This window comes from Odocoileus virginianus, chromosome 17, assembly GCF_023699985.2.
Source record: "Odocoileus virginianus isolate 20LAN1187 ecotype Illinois chromosome 17, Ovbor_1.2, whole genome shotgun sequence".
Taxonomy (NCBI): Eukaryota; Metazoa; Chordata; class Mammalia; order Artiodactyla; family Cervidae; genus Odocoileus; species Odocoileus virginianus.
Genome location: NC_069690.1, coordinates 31,801,224 through 31,819,216, shown reverse-complemented (window position 1 = coordinate 31,819,216; position 17,993 = coordinate 31,801,224). Strand labels below are relative to the sequence as shown.

At 47.3% G+C, this 17,993-nt stretch overlaps 1 protein-coding gene across 22 annotated transcripts in view; it reads right to left on the bottom strand.

Moving 5' to 3' along the window:
- Positions 1 to 17,993, bottom strand: part of NCOR1 (nuclear receptor corepressor 1) — a 120,644-nt gene that overhangs the window by 5,901 nt on the left and 96,750 nt on the right. For 12 of the 22 annotated variants that reach the window (XM_070479155.1, XM_070479154.1, XM_070479153.1 and 9 more), the window contains 13 exons: positions 17,059 to 17,286; positions 14,449 to 14,658; positions 13,889 to 14,038; positions 13,439 to 13,546; positions 11,682 to 11,847; positions 11,024 to 11,511; positions 8,609 to 8,737; positions 8,061 to 8,218; positions 7,665 to 7,888; positions 5,303 to 5,449; positions 3,972 to 4,114; positions 907 to 960; positions 307 to 528 (listed from right to left, as the gene is read on the bottom strand). In XM_070479155.1, the coding sequence (XP_070335256.1) occupies positions 307 to 528; positions 907 to 960; positions 3,972 to 4,114; positions 5,303 to 5,449; positions 7,665 to 7,888; positions 8,061 to 8,218; positions 8,609 to 8,737; positions 11,024 to 11,511; positions 11,682 to 11,847; positions 13,439 to 13,546; positions 13,889 to 14,038; positions 14,449 to 14,658; positions 17,059 to 17,286 (2,427 nt within the window). The remainder of the gene's footprint in view (positions 1 to 306; positions 529 to 906; positions 961 to 3,971; positions 4,115 to 5,302; positions 5,450 to 7,664; positions 7,889 to 8,060; positions 8,219 to 8,608; positions 8,738 to 11,023; positions 11,512 to 11,681; positions 11,848 to 13,438; positions 13,547 to 13,888; positions 14,039 to 14,448; positions 14,659 to 17,058; positions 17,287 to 17,993) is intronic. The other 10 variants (XM_070479156.1, XM_070479174.1, XM_070479166.1 and 7 more) reach the window with 7 other exon arrangements.

The window sequence follows — 17,993 nt, the reverse complement described above, 5'->3', positions numbered from 1 at the left end:
GTGACTTACAATAGCAAGTCACTTTGATTCAAAAGCAGAATATGAAATTGCATCAGTATTACAATGTATGCACACAGATAATAACTAGATGAAAACAGAAACACTGATACACTGGAGGGTGACATTCTGGGTAGAAACTTTCACCCCTTTTAATTTTATGTCACTTGTAACATGTCTGAAGAGGTTGAAAAACATAGAGGTGACTGAGCACATAAATGAAATCTCTTCATGACCCATCTGAACCTGGCGTATGGACTGGCTTTTTCTTGGGAGACATGGTGAAAAGCACAAAAATGAGCCCCTTACCTGAGTGAGGCGATGGGTCCCCTTCCTCCCTCCGGATCTCGCCGCTGGTCACCACCGAGGTGCTGGCGCCCCCAGGCCCCACTGCCACTGGCTGGGGCATGACCACCCCGTGATCCTCCACTTTGTCGTCAAAGCTCCCCATGAGCGCCTTCCGGATGATGTCCTCCAGCCCGAGGTTACTGGCAGGGTCAGCAAAGGAGTGGCCTCTGGAGCTCACGGAGCCTGCAGGAGACGGCACAGCACCTGCCTGACTCTGAGGGAGGACAGGAGCAGGAACCGCCCAGGACACATGCCCTGGCACAGTGTCGGCAGCACAGCCCCCACAGAGGCGGCTAATCCCCCGAGAGTGTGTGCTTTCCTGTGTTAAATCAGGCACCCACTGGTATGAAAGTTGCTCGACGGTTTTCTTCTCTTTTTAGCTCAGTAGTTTCGATTCTCTGTTCATTTATGTTTTCAATAAGTACGTATTGATCTCAGTTCACTTTTTACTGTGACTGCCTCCGTGTCTCTCCCCGACTAAATGATGTTCCTGGCATGCAGCCAGTACGCATTGCCTATTTGCTGGACTGACTGCTATTGTATGAGTTTTCTGAATCTTACCTGAGGTGGTGACTGCTGGCAGATTAAAGATCTCAGTTCCTGGCTGAGCAGCTGCTGTATTTAAAACAAACATTCAAGTTAATTAACTGAGATATGATGATCACATACACGGAAAGAGATAAAGTCTCCAAAAAAATTCTACAGTAAATTAACCTTATTTTCCATGATCAACTTTATTTTTTACCCATTAAGTGAAGGTAAAGAGAAATAATTACTTTCTTAAGGAAATCAGAACAGGAGTAATACAGCTCAGGAAGGAAAGGACCTTTTGCAGCGCCAGAGAAACACACATAGGGAAAAGCTGGCCTCAGGACAGGAACCCAAGCTTCCAGGGAAGAGACCCTGCAAACAGCAGGTGTGGGATTAGATCCTGGGGAGAACACCCCCGTGAAAGGAACAAACATGACCACGTGTCCCTGCTGCAGTTGCCAGGGTGAGGCAGAAATCCTGCCTGTCAGTTCTGTTCATTCCTGCTAACTGTGCAGTCTGTCATTTGCTCTATTTGAATGACAGCAACTCGGACAACCTGGGAACTACTTGTAAAGCACTGTGCCCAAAAATGGAAGAAGTTTGGGAACAGAAACAGTGTTTTTATCATGCCTTCCAACTCAAGATTGAGAACTTGAAAGAAAAAGAATCCAGGAAGTAAGTTAGTGGCCAGACAAGCACTGTCTCAGAGAAGGGTGGGCCTGCACCAGGGAGAAGGCCTGTCCACGCAGATTGGAGTGAGGGAGCCTGGATGCCGACTCCTGGGACAGGGAGACTGAGGGGCGGGGAGAAGGCTCCTCACTCACGGATCAGGGAACAGTAAACCGACTGAACCTGAAATAGTATGAGGGGGTAAGGAGGGCCTTGTAGTTCTCATAGAAACTTGGAGAATAGGACTCATTCATTTCACAAATACATACCAAGCCATTATTTGGCTGAATAAGAAAATCATCATGTTCTTATTGATCAAAAATGGTCAGATGAAGACAATTTCATTGTTCAACCAACAATAACATACTGAACTTAAATACACTCTTTCCTATACCTGTGGGGTTTAGGTCAGAAGGTACTTCCTGAGGCCCTCAGAACAGAATCACCTGGGAGCTGAGTGAAACGCCCATTCCCAAATCCCTGCATCGCTCGGGACTAATGGGAGTAAGACAGGCTTATGAGAGGACATGACCGTTCCTCAGAGGTGGGGAAAGGCAGTTCAGGGGCTGCCCAGGACATGAGGACGCAAGAGGGGAGGACCGCAGCACTCTGTGGGGAGACATGGTGTGCAGAGTTTTTAGACACTTAAGGCACCAGTGAGACCTTCAAGAAGAAATATGGTTGCAAAGATTTAAGTAGAGTTCAGTGCTAATAGAAAAAAGCTAAACTCCAGATGCAAGTTTGGGAGTTTTCAGACTCAGTTTAAACCGCCAAGAGTGGATGAAATGGCTCAGAGAATACAGTGCCAGAGGCAAACCACCAAATCAGAGCCCTGCTGAGCAAGACCTGGCTTCTGAGGAGACACAAGAATCAGCCAAAGAAGCAGAGGAAGAAACTGGAAACAGCAATACTGAAAACCAAGGGAATAGAGCATTTCTGGAAGGGATAAGTTGTTCAGTAGTGTTAACAGCAGCAGGGAGAACAGATTTGCTAAGTTTAGAGCATGAAGGCTTCCGCAGAATAAAAGCACTGATGTCCTCAGTGGGAGCCCTGAGCTGAAGTGAAGCCATCTTGGTTGCCAAGGACTTGGACTTCTCGAATCTAGTAATTAAGAGCTGGGATAACTACACAAACAAGTGACACTGGGCTCATCCTTTCTCCTCTGGAACTTTCAACTTTTGTTAATCACAGTGTCACAGACCCAAACATAACTCCACCTGGCAGTTCCTAGTTGGCAGGGTTACTGATGGTAGAAACCCTGGGTTCTGCAGGGCTTCCCCAGAGCCTTGGATCACTGGATACATGTAAGGAGAAGGGGACGAGTGAACCTGGCTGATGGCGTGAGTATGAAAACAGCAGGCGAGGAAGGTTCCAGCCCAGCTGTTAAGAGTTCTGTCCTCATGGGCATTTATGGACAGCCCTGGTGAGGGTGTTGAGTGTAGAACTACTGGAGACATGGACTCCAGAGCTGGCATCCATGAGTCTGAACCACAGCCCTGTCTCGTCAATAGTCACTAAACCCAAGCCTCAGTGTCCTCATCTACTAAGTGGAGATGATGCCAACATGTGGCATGGAGAGTGTTTTGAAGGTGACAGGAGATAGTCCACATTCATGCTGACAACAGGGCCTGGAGCAGGCAGTGATACCCAGGCCGTGCACCATCTGTTTCCACTGACTTGAGGCTGGCACCATCCTCAGTGGTGGGGAGGTGTGCTTTGAAGGTAATCCACAAAGACTGGCAGAGCAGAGAAAGGAGCAAACAAGCACACACAACCTGGTCCCACGCTTGGTGTGACAGACACAGAGGACAGAGGGAGAGGCACAGTCCATAGGCAGCTCATCTCAGGAGGCTGGTGTTGGTACCAACATCCAGTCACTGGAACTGAACACATAAGTCATCGAAACACCCAGTGTCGTCTCAGACCCCCTTAAGATGATGAATTAGGGATGGGTCCTACCACAGTACTCAGAACCGACTGAAAGGCTAACTGAATGAAAGGTTTTTAGTGACTAGCACCTGAGATGGTAGGAATGCTTAGAGCTGGCCGCCTGTGCACATCCACAGAGGAAAGACAACTGGAGGAGCACGACCTTGTCTGCAGACAGCTGGATGGTCTTATCTACCCAAATGAGAGGCAGACCAGGGGGTAAACACTGGAGAGCCAATCCAGCCCCACGTAAGACACACTTCCAAGACCCACACTTGTTCAAAGAGAAAACAGGCAGCAGCACATGTGCTGGGTGGGGCTCCCTCACAGAAAGCCCCCCAAGCAGAGCCGACAGAGGCCTACAGAGGAGTTCAGGATCGTATGCGCTTGGACCGGCCTGCCAGAGTCCTTATACTCGAGGGTAACGTGAGAGGCGACATGGAGCTATCATTATTTATGTGCATTTTATGGGGGTTCATGAAAGAAATCCCACTTACCCATATCAGAGTCACCTCCACCAGAGGAGTTCAACTTACGAAAAATCTCTTGCTTCTTTGACTTCACCATGGGGGATGTGCTCTCGAGCTTGGTGAAGAATGAAGGCAGGTAGCTTATGCTGCCTGGTGAGCGGGAGTCATTCCTGCTGGGAACAGTCACGTGTTACCACCACGCACTCCTACTCCCTTCCCTGCCCACCCCCCCACCCCCACCCCAGGGGGGGGTGCCAGGCCCAAGGCCCTCTCCATCTGAACACTGACATATTTGGGGCCAAGGGGATATAAGAAAAGGAGCCCTGGAGTGGAGACAGTCTAGAACCAAGAGAGTGAACAGGTGGTAACAGGAGCCTTCAAAAGAGCTTGCCATGCTCCTGTCTTCTCTGCAGCACAGACCCTGGTGTATTGAGGGTGACCACATAATCTGGAGACTGTTTAACCAGCAAAATTACTTTGAAGTACAGTAAGATTGTAACTACTAGCATACCTGCCTATAAAATAGCAAGCACTCACAACTAAGCAGTAGACAAATTAGACCTAACAGCATAGCGACAATACAGAAATAAAACTCTGTATTTGTTAGAATCTTTCCAGCCCTGCATGAGCTGAGCACCATGTAAAGGCTTTCACATTTCGTCTGCAGCTTCCTATGCTAATGCATTTAGAAACACAAGTCTCCTCAACTAGCTCAGGACTACCCAGGAGTCAACGAGTGCCAGAGACAGTAACAGAGAACACACGAAAGGTGCTGATAACCTAATTGGGTCCATCACTCAAACGTGACAAGGAAGGTGACAGAAAAATGACTAAGATGTCTCTGTCCTCAAAAACTCACAAGCTTAGGGGAAAACATGTAAACATATAATTGAAGTTAATATCATTCCCTTTCCAAAACTGGATTTCTTCCTCATTTCACTGAAAGGAGCCAAACCAAAAGCATCTAAACCCAGTGGAATAAACATCTACTAATTCACAGGGTGGGGTAAGGATTAGAAACTGGTGAGAAAATAGCAAGCAGTGCTCACTGCAACCTTCCATGCACTGCACATGACACCAGGTGCCTGGCGGGCACTTTAGGGGCTCAATGTCCACACAGACAAAAAGGTTTTAAGAAAGATCCAGAAGGAATTTCAAGAAGAAGAATGACCATTTTCTATCATCTATTTAAATATTATAATTTCTTCAGTAAAATCCACTAGCATTTGATCACTAGGAAAACAGACAAAGTGATTCTCCTGACACGTGATCCAAAGAGAAAAAACTGCATTGACTTCAGGAAAACGGCAGGCACCAAGTGCGCGCACGCACGGCCACGTGGCCCTGCCCCTGCGTACCTCTGCTCCGCGGGCTCGGCTCCACGCTGGGCCAGCAGCAGCACACTGTCCTGCTTCTCATGCACAACAGGAACCTGAGGCGGGGAGATGGGCTCATATGGCTCCGAAGAGATGTGACTCCTCTCTGGGGACTTTCCGGGCCTGATGCTGCAACATATGAAACGTGAGACTGTCTTCCCCGGGCTCACCTCGGCTCACCCTACACACAGACACTGGTTAGCTGGTTACTTCAGTCATTTCAGAGAACAAAAGCTGACACTGAGTATTAGAAAAAAGTCGCCTCAAATACTGTGAACTATTAATAGATACCACTTATCACAACTAAAGATCCTGAGTGCCACAATTAAGACCCAGCACATTCTAATTTTTTAAAAAAATGAATAAAAGCCATCAGTGACCTTTAATATATGCTTTCATTATTATTGCATCCCTGGCAGCTCAGACAGTAAAGCGTCTGCCTACAATGTGGGAGACCCGGGTTCGATCCCTGGGTCGGGAAGATCCCCTGAAGAAGGAAATGACAACCCACTCCAGTATTCATGCCTGGAAAATCCCATGGACTGAGGATCCTGGTAGGCTACAACCTATGGGGTCGCAAAGAGTCGGACACGACTGAGCGACTTCACTTTCACACTTTCATTACATTCACACTTACTTCACATTCACACTTTCAATAGGTTAGTATTGTTGGTCATTTCTTTCCCCAATCTACCCCATCCAATTAGAGGTGGCCATTTTTTACCATTTCTTTTAGCTTTTTGATTATTTAGATGATTTAGAGGTAACTACCAATCTTAGGCTTCCCTTGGGGCTCAGCTGATAAAGAATTCGCCTGCAATGCAGGATCGAGACCTGGGTTCAATCCCTGGATTGGGAAGATCCCCTGGAGAAGGCAAAGGCTACCCACACTTCAGTATTCTGGCCTAGAGAATTCCACAGACTGTACAGTCCATGAGGTTGCAAAGAGTTGGACATGACTGAGTGACTTTCACACTTTACCAAAATAGTATACCTTTCTTTGTGTATCAAAACTTGAAACAGTAGCTATCAGTCTCCTACCAGGAAAGATGAAGGATTTTACTACCTTCTCTACATTGATTTTAATCTTTGTCTACTTTATATAGCCTACTCAGCCATTTTTATGTGATTTACAGCATTTACATTGTTCCAGAACTCTAGAACAACTGCTCTGTGTTTTGCTCATAGGTTGAAAAATCAATAATACTGTTTTATAACTATGAATTATGTAAATATTTTAAACTGTAAAACCAGGTAATCTGACTAAAATCAATGAAAGAAATGTAACCTTCCTCATTCAAAAGCAAGGTGCAGTGATGTGGAAATGATAAGTGAAAAAATAAAAACAATTTGTTTTTCATAAATGGCCATCAACTGTTCAAAATCTACATAGCACTTTGTATCAAGAATGTATCATGAATGACTGTTATAACTTTCTGTTCTTTGATAACTGAAGCTCTTTTTTGTTTAAAGAGAATGCTTTCATCATATCCTTAAGATCATCCAGCTGCTTGAGATGACTTATGTCATTTGCAATTTGCTTCAGAACACTCCAGCTTGAGGTGGGGATAATGAAACACATGGGGCCTGTGCTGGGTGCTGGCATGTTACACTTTCTCTACTTTTGTATGTTCAAAAAAATCCCACAATAAAGTTTTTTCCCAAAGAGTATTGTTCAGCCAATATACTGTTCTTACTCCTTTATGTTCTCTGCTAACTTAGGGGTTGGCAGGCAGGCCGGAGAACCAGGCCTGCTACAAAATCAACTGCTGTTTCCACTGCCCTGGTCCATCCACCTGCCATGTGTCTCCAGATATTTGCAGAGTCCTTGACCTGCTGACCCCCAGACTTGTTCTCAGCATCTTTATGAACTTTACAAATCTGTGTGCTGCTTGCTCTCCATCAACTAACTTGCACACCAACACTCAGCCCACAACCTTCAACTTCCAAGTGCAGAGCACTGGGGAGAACACTGGAAAGAGCCCTGTACTGAGCAGCCTCACATTATTTAACGCCAGCTTCCTAAACATCTGAACACACTGTGATTCTGAAGACCCAGGCAGTGTCCCAGCATTACCACCCAACCATCCATGCCACAGTACTGTCTGCAAACCCACAGACAGAGGACAGCAATCAACTTATGGACACATAATAAAAACATATAGGACCAACTGCCTAGACAGTGGACATTCCAAGAATAATACACAAAGGAAAAGCTCTCAATTACACTTTCCAGGGAATGAAGGTAAAGAAACTCTGGGTAAGAAATGAATTCCCAACGTGAAGGTAAGAGTCTGACTGTCTCACTGCTGGGGAACCTGTGTGTGGCCGAGGGAGACCATACCTGGCCCTGGATTTGTCCACTAGAGTTTCTGGAGAGACCCTCGAGCCTGGTCTCTGATGGTGAGCAGATTGAGACTGGGATTCTGGGCTGTAGCGGTTTGATGTTTTCGTCCTCACAGGTGTAGACACCAAGGCAGATGGTGAACTCTGGAATGTAGAAGTGGAAGGCTGCTGGGGGGGCTGCGAGGAAACTTGATTTCTAGCAAAATCTTGTGTGATAATTTGCTGTGAAAGAGAAAAGGAGGAACTGGTTAAATCCATTGAGCACTTCCAAAAAAAAAAGAAGTGTAACATAAATCTAGATATCTTTATTGTGGTTCTATGTGAAATGTGGCCTTCTGTGTGATCTTGTACAAACAAAGACCCCGCTAGCTAATAAAAGTAGTGAGAAACTCACGCAGATGTGGTCAGCAAGTGTGATGAGCCGGTGTGTCCGGGGTACTTGCCCCGCCCCCTCGGCTTGTGAGGGTGGGGGCGGTGGCTGCTGCGGGGACGGGGACTCCTGCTGCGGCCGGTAGTGATGCAGTGGTCCTTCGTACTGTCTGGGGGCTTCGTCTAACAGGGGACAGACAGATGTCTTACTGCAGGGAGGCCCACCTTTCACTCATGAGCAAAGATTAAACATAGCTCAGAGAAACACAGGAGGGGGAATTCATATCTTAATTTTGAAGAAAAAATATTTATTCACTGACAGACATCAGAAGATTAGCATAGAATAAAATGCGAAAGCACAAGTGGGCAAACAAAATTAATATCAACTATTTTCAATATCATTAAAACATTAAAAAAGTCATCAATGACTTAAAAATAGTTTTCCATTAGAGCAGTCTTAAAACATTTCTAGACTCACAGAAGATTACTCTAAAACAAAACTAACAAAAAGCTACTTCTGAACATGCCCTGGACAGACTACAGGAAGCACATGTGAAGACATAGGAGACCCACTTTCTGCCTGGCTCGCCTTCACGACCTCCGGCTGGTAGGCCGGCAGCCTCTCCTGGGGTGGTGCGGGAGAGCTGGCAGGGCTTATCACCTCAATAGCATCGCCAGGTGTTTCATACCGGTGAGAAGATACTTGAAGAAAAGAAAAGAATCTATTTTAAAACTAATCTTATGTCAAGCTCAGAAGTCCCAAGCTCTTCAAACCTATTTGCATATTTTCAGTTTTTACTCGTCAGAAATGTTCAATGGCACCTCAGGTTAATGGGAAAAAAACAAAACAAAACAAATAAACAAGGAGTTCAATGCATGGTGGCAAAGGTCAGTTAATCGCTTCCTCTTGGCAAGGCACAGAGTTTCCTGAAAATCTGCAGGCTCTAAAACCTTGAGGTGAAGATCAGAAACAGAGCTTGACCTTCTCCTGGGGGCTGAAAAAGAAAATCACCAGGAAATTCATCACAAGAGATTAAACCAACAAGAGGAGACCTCAACAGTACACACTTCCAAGTCACTTCCATCCCGGATAGTCTGCTCTTCTTCACCAGGACAACTTCAAAGCTGTGGATTAATTAACATCATGTAATAATTTTCTCAAATCATTGAGTGCTGCTGACAAAAATGACTCCCATCTTTAGCCCCATGTTACCATGTGAACATGAACAGAGGTGGCGGTGAATGTCCGCAGGGAGGAAGGGAGCATGCGTCCGTCATAGCAGGGCCCTCCAAGAGATGGTGCCCTTGGGAACTGAGGGTCTAGGCAGTGGGGGTCCAGGCGCTTTCCTCAGTCCTGCCAGGGCCTCAGAGTCGAGAACAGGGGAGCTGCTAGGGAGGGGTGTGATCTCCTGCTCAGGACCCTTCTGACTCAAGAGTGCTGTGTGTACTTTTGGGTGCACTGAAGCGTCCGAGGAAATGATTAGCGGCCCAAAGGGTATGTGACCCCGGCTAGGTCAGCAAGCGTGGTCAGGTCCTGGACACAGGGCAGAAGGTGGGGAAGAACTCTACTACTAGTGCACCACCCACTCCTCAACCTCGACTCAACAGCCCTCTCCTGCCCCCACCAGGTCACAGAAGCTGCAAGGACCTGCCTCTAGTATACTCAGGACAGAGATCTGGTAACAAGGGTGGAAACTCACTTTGGAAACTAAAATATGACACTATATGTAAACTAAGTGGTACTACTTTGGGACGGGCAGCAATCACTGTTCACTGTTTGGGTGCAGTTCCCAAAGTCTGCTCCCCAGGGCAGCACAGGAGGCAGGAGGCCTGGTGCTCCTGGGAGCTCAGTGCTCTTGATGTCTGGGGCGGGGGCCAGGAGGAGGGGGTTTGAGGAAGAACTGAAAGCCATGCTGGGTAACCAGGAGAAGCCTGGGCGCTTCACACAAGGAATCGAGTCAGTGATGAAAATAAAACTATGCTCAGAAACATAAACCCTCAGAAAAGCAGCCAGACTGCTCGCAGACATTCTGTGACGCAAAAAGGAAGTGATGTCAGGTAATTAGCAAGCATTCCTCAGGCCCCAGGATGGTCACCACATGTGTGCTGGTGACTTCCCGCCAGACGGCCCAGTCACACAACTAGAGACTGTCCCAATTTTCTGTAGGTATAGCATCGATTTTGCAGATTTCCACAGTCCAGGCTAATAGATATCTTTCATGGACACAAAGGGCTACCAAGCTTCTCTCCAGACCTCAGCCACGGGGCTATTTATTTACCCAAACAAGTCAGGATCAGGTGCAGACTAGCCAGAACCTTGCATTGCACGCTGGGCAGTGCACAGGACCCACTGGTCATGGTCTCCGACTCTACTTGATTCACGAATGGAAATGAGAGATTACTATGTGTGGTTACATTACTTCAATACTAAGGGATATGTGTTTAAATACTTGCCTTCAGAAATTCAATAGAGAATTTAGGATGTAGTTTAAGATACATTTAAAACAACTTTTCTAGCATTTTACTGTAGGTTGCTGAATTCTTACACTTGCTCAAAATCCAAGTTATAAGAAATACCAATTACCAATAATCATAATTATCAATAAGGTGGTCTTTTAAAAAAATCTGTATCTTAGAAAAAGGTTACTAGTGGCTTTGGGGAACCACCCTAGACCCTGATGCGTGCCTTAGAAGGGTCTCCTGAGGAATGAGATCTTGAAGCCATTTGCAGAACCTGAAATGTGAGCGGCTCTGCCTCCGACTGCCTCCCTTTGACTTCATGCCCAGAAAGGCCAAGTTCCTCAAGCAAACACGTGACAGTGTACTTAAGATGCTCAGATATTTAAAGGCATAACAGCAGGAGAGACTTTCGTGCACCACTAACCCACACAACCTCTCCATTACATTCACACCGTGTGCTTCACTTCCCCTGGAGTCAGGTGACTCCATTTGTGGTCCCGTGGGGCGGGCTCGGGCCGAGATACATACAGCTACTGGAAGAGTCTGAGCTCTGGGAGCCACGGTCCCTGCTGTCCTTGTCCGAGGCAATCTGCCGGGTGATGATCACGTCTATGAAGTTAGCTGCGGTAATGGTGGTCTTTCCTCGAGTCCTTAGCTCTTCCTCATATCTGGACTTGGGAGGAGGCCCTTTCTCTTTCCCAGCCTCAGAGTAAATTACTGCAGAGTGAGGCTGGGGCTTGCCACTCGGCAGGGCTGAAGAGGTGTACAGACACTGACCGGCTCTCTTCTCCGCCTCCAGGCTTTTCTGCTCTAGCTGCTGCTCACTGACTGCTGCCCTGCTCCTCACATTCTCTTCTAACCTGGTGGCGTCGTGCTTACTCTCTTTCGTTTTGGACACATCCATCTGGGGAGCAGATGCAGCAGCATCCACAAGAGCAGCCAGGGCATCCGCAGCGGTGTTGTAACGGGAGGCCGGCAGGCCCTGGCTGATGGAAGGGCCCCCGGCAGGCAGTGGCCTGAAAAGAAAACCAAAGCACAAGTCTGTGATGGGGAAGACTCTCCTGGGGTGTTGGGGTGTCAGGAGGACAGACTGCAGTGAGCACAGTGGGCAGTGCTATTGCAGTCACACGCTGACAAGCATGTGCAGCAGATGGCATGTCTGGTCCAAGTGCACACGGAGGCTTACATGATCCGCAGCTGTGCACTAGGGTCCAGTGGGGTGATCACGCTGGTCCCGTTGGTTCCCTGGAAGACGCTGGGTCTCTGCTGCAGCAGGGCCTCCTGAGTTCTGACCGATGGGGATGGGGAGCGCACGTAGCCGTGGCTGCTGGGCCGGCCAGGCTGCTCTGAGCCTGCGGGCAGAGGGATGCAGGGACCAGCCATCAGGAAGAGGCTGGATGGTAGCACAGGGGGGTGCTGACTTCCTCACATTCCCAAATAGAAGACAGGAAAGCAAGTGGAGAAACTCGGTACCCTGCTTTCTGGCCTTTTGAGAAATCAATGCTTTAAGAGTTTTCCCATAAAGATGCAATAAAACCACACTAGTAACTTGAAACAAAATCATCAGCTACCACTTTACTCTCATTCCCATTCCTGTGACAAGTCTCTATCTTGATTCCAAAGAGAAACAAAAAAAACCACAATACTGAGGCACTAATACAAATCAGGTAAGTTTGTCTCTGACTTTTCCTCAAACTCTGGTGTTTCTTATTTCCAAAATCAAGTCTGGAACAACTGTCTCTGAATCACAATGCAAATGATGAGCTTCTGCTGCAGCAGGGCCTGAGGCTGTCCGGCCCACAGCTCCGTGGCTCCTCCACTTGACCGTGGCTCCCACAGCAAAGCTCCTTCACTCGCAGGACCTCAAGTTCCTTTTCCTCACTTTCTCCTCCACCTCCTCGGGCTCTCAGACTCACTCTTTCTCACTTGAGCGGGCAGTTCTAGCAAACAGCCATATTTTTTTTTTCAGAGCAGGTACCACTTAGCACAACCATTCCAGCGATTCTCTCCCATCTGACCACACAGCAGTTTATGTGAGCAGTTCCCACAGGGGTGCATTCCTAGGACTGAATTATTGCTCACATTTTTATGTCTCTGAAAAAGTTATCCCTGTTTATACTACCACTGACAGTGTGTAAGAGGCAGTGTTTCCTCAAACACCACAACACAATCTATCAATCTTTCAAGTGTCTGATGGAGAAAAATGATGTTTGATGGACTTAAAGCTGCATGTTATTCATCAGTGGGATGACAAGCATTTTTAAAACATAGTTCTTACAGAAATTATGTAGGATTTGTACCTGGCTCTCTTCAGTTAAGTCAATTTCTGCAGTTTCTGTACAATCAACATACAATCAATACTATGGTGCTAGTTCATGATCCACTGCTCAGGTGGCTCAGTGGTGAAGAATCCACCAGCCAATGCAGGAGATGCAAGACCAGTGGGTTCAATTCCTAGGTAGGAAAATCTCCTGAAGAAGGAAATGGCAACCCACTCCAGTATTCTTGCCTGGAAAACCCCAAGGATGGCAGCTACAGTCCATGGGGATGCAGAGAGCAAAACACGATTGAGTGATTAAGCAATAAGAACAGCTCATGATTCATTAAAGCACCTCCTATGGTCAGACACTGAGGGACTTCGTTTACATTAATCAGACAACCTTCTAAGCACACTCTGCATCCTCCCTCTACACGCCAGCCCAATGCCACATCTATCTTCAGGAATCTTCTGGAAGCCTCTGCTGGACAGCTTCAGCTTTAATGAGCTCTGAACCCAGTGTTTTAAGACCCAACTACTATTGCTAAATCCAAATGCCACTGTCCCTATGACAACGCCACTGCCTCCGCCCTGTCGGCTCCTCAACAGCTTACACATGCAAGGGCCCCGCTGCTCTGTGTCTGAGGGCATCCCACCCTGAGCACAAGGCCGGCGCCTCCACCCACCCGGCCGCAGGTAGAGGTCCGAGGAGGCTGCGGCAAGGCGCTCCCGCTCCTTCTCCCGCTCCCGCTCTCTCTCAGCACTGGCTGCGGCAGCAAGGTGTGTTGAGTGTCCTGGAAAACACACAAACCTGCAGCCTGAGGACAATAACGCCAACCTGGCAAGTGCATCAAACAAGCTTTACCTTCTCAAGTGACTGAACATTTTTCAGAAAGCTCAAAATCTGAGCAGTAGGAAATATGCTTTGTTAAGAGTCTCAGTGATAATGGAGCATAACACAAGCTCCCAGGAGCTCTCAGAGGATCTAGGGAAAGACACTGTGGAGGACCTATGACTAGAGAGTAAATGAAAAACAGCAGACTAACTGCGGAAGAGTGCCCCAAACATCCATAGAGGCCGTGCTGGCAACACAGAAGCACAATGCTCCCAGCAGAGAGGGGCGCGCGCAGACCCACCTGGACTTACGGACGCGGAGCTGTAAGGTCTGGGTGGGAAGGTGATCTGTGTACCGGGAATATATGTGATTCTGTCCATGGGAGGGGTGCTCGTTCCCCCAGGGTGAGGCACTAAAATTGCTGGAGGCATGTTGGTCAGGTCAATAATTCCTGTTCAAAAGAAACACAACAAAATTATGTTTCAAGTATTATTCTAAAGATACAAAGCTGCACATGGCTCCTGGGTTTCTCTAACCCCAAAATAATTTGCATACAGGACAAATACAGTGCTTAAGTTCAGCATGACTCTGTAAGACCTGCTTCATCGACAGGGAGAGATGAACACCGCCCCACTCCCCCAACCCCACCCCATACATGTGGAGAGAGGAGAGAGTGAAGCTGGAGAGACCACGGCTTCTAACCTCAAGGACATCGATCTGGCCTCATTATTCCAGTGTTGCCAGAATAGCCTGTTTCGATGTATCATCCTGTCTGCCTTCAAGGCTAACGGCTATAGAGCCTGCTTTTCCTTCCTCCCGTCATCCGCCCACCAAGCACCTGTCCTGGACACAGACACACACCCCTGGTCGCCGGGTACGGGAGCCCCAGCTGCTGTTCCCGGGGGGACAGCCCCCTGGCCACGTCAGGCCGAAGGCCAACTTGCATCTGCTGGGAGGTGATGTAATCGTTGAGAATGGTCTGGCGCGTGTTCTCCATCGCGTAGAGCTGGTACTGACTGGGGTAGCCAGGGGTCGGTGACAGCTGCCTCTGGAACAGGTAAGCAGCGGCTGCTGATGGAGAGAGGAAAGATAGGTATGTAGTTGAGTCCGTGCAGAATCCACTTGCTAAACATCACCCACAGAAAGAGTAAGGAAAAGAACCATCTGCTGAGCTACTGAGCACAATCAGCTTCTACCTACTTCAGGGTTGGGGCAGGGGGGGACACAGGATTATGGCAGATTCCTTTTGGACCTTGACAGAAGAGCAGTGTGAATATAAACATCCTAATGTCAGACATAACGAAAACGGGGACAACAGATCAGACAAAACAAGAATATTAACCTTGACCACTAGAACAGCAGCTAAAAACTACTCTCAAGTAGTTTCACTTGCAGTCTTTGACATGTAACTTTATTAGATTTTTCACCTGAAGTTTCCAAAAGCTGTGTTTGAAAAAAAATTATTTTTTGTAGTATAGATCATCTAATACAAAGAAATGGAAAAATATATGAGACACTTTATAACAAATGGTAACTTTAATTTTCCGGGGTGGGGGTGGGGGCACTAAAAATTAACTGTCCATGGGCTTCCCTTGTGGCTCAGCTGGTAAAGAATCCGTCTGCAATGCAGGAGACCTGGGTTCAATCCCTAGGTTGGGAAGATCCCCTGGAGAAGGGAAAGGCTACCCACTCCAATATTCTGGCCTGGAGAATTCCATGGACTGTATAGTCTGTGGTGTCACAAAGAGTTAGACATGACTGAGCGAATTTCACTATCAGTGTGTGCCTGTAAGGCAGAGATTAGTCAAAGGGCCAGATGGTCAATATGTGAGGATTTGTGGACACTATGGCTCTGTCACACTGACTCAACTCTGTCATTACAGTATGAAAGCCGCCACAGACAAAACAAGCAGGAATGACTTGTGTTCTAATAAAACTTTATTTGCACAAACAGGCAGCAGCAGGACCGGGCCCCCATGACGCAGGTGCTGGGACGCTGGTCATGAGCTGAGCACACACAGTGAACTTAATACAGTGCTGGAGGTCCACTATATCCCAACAAAATGACAACAGGAGATAATGCCTCTATCCTCAAAATACTGATAATCCAGCTCAAGCTCAATAATGACAAGCAAAGAAAACTGCTATAAAATGAAGGATTATGATACACACTAAATGAAAGTATAAACATTCACTTCTGTCTGAGAGTTTGACTGAAGAGTTTATGCACACATTTTCTCCTGAGAAGAACAAATTACAAACTCTCGGAGTGTCTGCTCCCCCTTCCTCTAGCCCTCCCAGTGGGGTCTGTCAGCCGACAGTGGGGGGTAGGGGTGAGGCTCCTGCCCCAGTTCTGAACAATCAGACATGTGTGGGCGCCTCAGGGACCTGACGTTTTCAGGTGACAGACAATGTGATGGTACTGACCTCACCACAGTCCAGCAGAGACGCTCCACCACCCGTGGACAGGATGCCCTTTTCCGGGCAGAGTCCACTGGCCCAGGCTGTGCAGGCAGCACTGCTGTGCCAGGGCAGGCTGCCCCCCCAGAAAACCTACATGCTTCTACACCTACTAAGACCATGTTCACTCATGGTCAGTGGTATCTGTTCAAAAGGTCCTTCCAGTTATAATTGCTACCACAATAATGAAACAATGAAAAAACTATGCTGCTGCTTTGGAAAGACTCAATACAGAATCTGAATTAGGTATGGACTAGATAATTTTAACGGAGAAGGCAATGGCAACCCACTCCAGTACTCTTGCCTGGAAAATCCCATGGGCAGAGGAGCCTAGTAGCCTGCAGTCCATGGGGTCACGAAGAGTTGGACACAACTGAGTGACTTCACTTTCACTTTTCACTTTCATGCACTGGAGAAGGAAATGGCAACCCACTCCAGTGCTCTTGCCTGGAGAATCCCAGGGACGGGAGAACCTGGTGGGCTGCCATCTATGGGGTCACACAGAGTTGGACACGACTGAAGCGACTTAGCAGCAGATAATTATAAAAGATGAGGGAAAAAATCTAGAAGTATACGTATTTATTGATAAGATTCCTTTAGTGTGTCTTTAAACTCCAACTTCACTTAAAAAAACAAACCTGGAGATGTATCATTTACCTAAGAAGCAGTTGTGAGGTGTAACCAGTGCCCTGACTAGAGATCAGAACACTGGTGAAGAAAGTCTCTGTTGTAAACTAAAATGTATGAAGTATGCCTGTGTTATTTAAAAATAGTTCTTCACAGAACCCACTTTTCAATCAAATGCCATCACACAAGAGGCCTTTCCATGTATCCAGTATTCTGTGTCTTGATCTGGGGGCTTGAGCTGTAGAGTTTGTGAAAATCCACTGAACTGTATCCTAATAACACACATGACTGTCTGCATTCTGTACTTTAATAAACAGAATGTCCAAAGAGGCACACAGCCATGTCACTGCTCTGCCTTCAGTTTTCACTGCATACTATGCTTACCAGGATCCAGAGCCCGGTGAAAGGGCATGGCTGGGTCCAAGTGTGCCGGCAGGTGGCTCCGGTACACCTCCCCGGGGGTGCCGCCCCTGTGGTGCGGCTCAAAGGGGCTGTGGCTCACTGCAGGGTCCACGCCAGGCACCGGAGACTTGGCTGCGATGCTCTCCCTCTGGGTAGGGGTCAGGGTTGACTTCCTCTCATGATTAGCAGACTTGCCAGAAGAAATTGTAACTAGAAAAAACGGCCAACACCACAAATCCTTAAGCAAGCTTGTTAAATAGGATAATGTTAATCTATTTCTCAACCATTCCAATACACACCATATACAAATATCTCTTTGATCTTCTCTTTCTACTAAACATGAAACAATCAATCTTACAGAACATGCGGGCACCTTTGGGTTGGGAGACTGCCCCCTTTCAGGTCACAGCCCGGTTTATCACCTAAAATTACGAATGAAAGTTGACGCTCAGTGCTTTGTCATCTCTGACCTGACACACTAACTCCTCCGGACCCTGCCCATACCAAGCCTCCACCCTCTCTCTGCCTGGCTGCCCGGCTCCTTGCTGGGTTACACAGTGTTCCCTGCTCTGTGCTGCCACACAGACTTCCTCGCCAGCACTGGCCTCCTCCCTGCTCCAGCTTCTTCTTCTCTACAGGACATTATTCAGAAGTTTGATTATCTCATCAGTGCTACTGAGTCCAAACCAAAACCCTACCAGCCATCACCTTCCACTGTTTCAGTAACTGTGGTGAAACACACAGGGGATAAAATTTACAAGTTTGGCCATTTCATAGGGTATACTTCAACAACAGTAAGACACTGTGCAACAACACTGTGCAACCATGTGCACCATCTAATTACTATTTTGATAATATTGACTTTGCTGTGATCACACAAACCTGTGTGGAAGCCAAGAAATCATGCTGGTTTATCA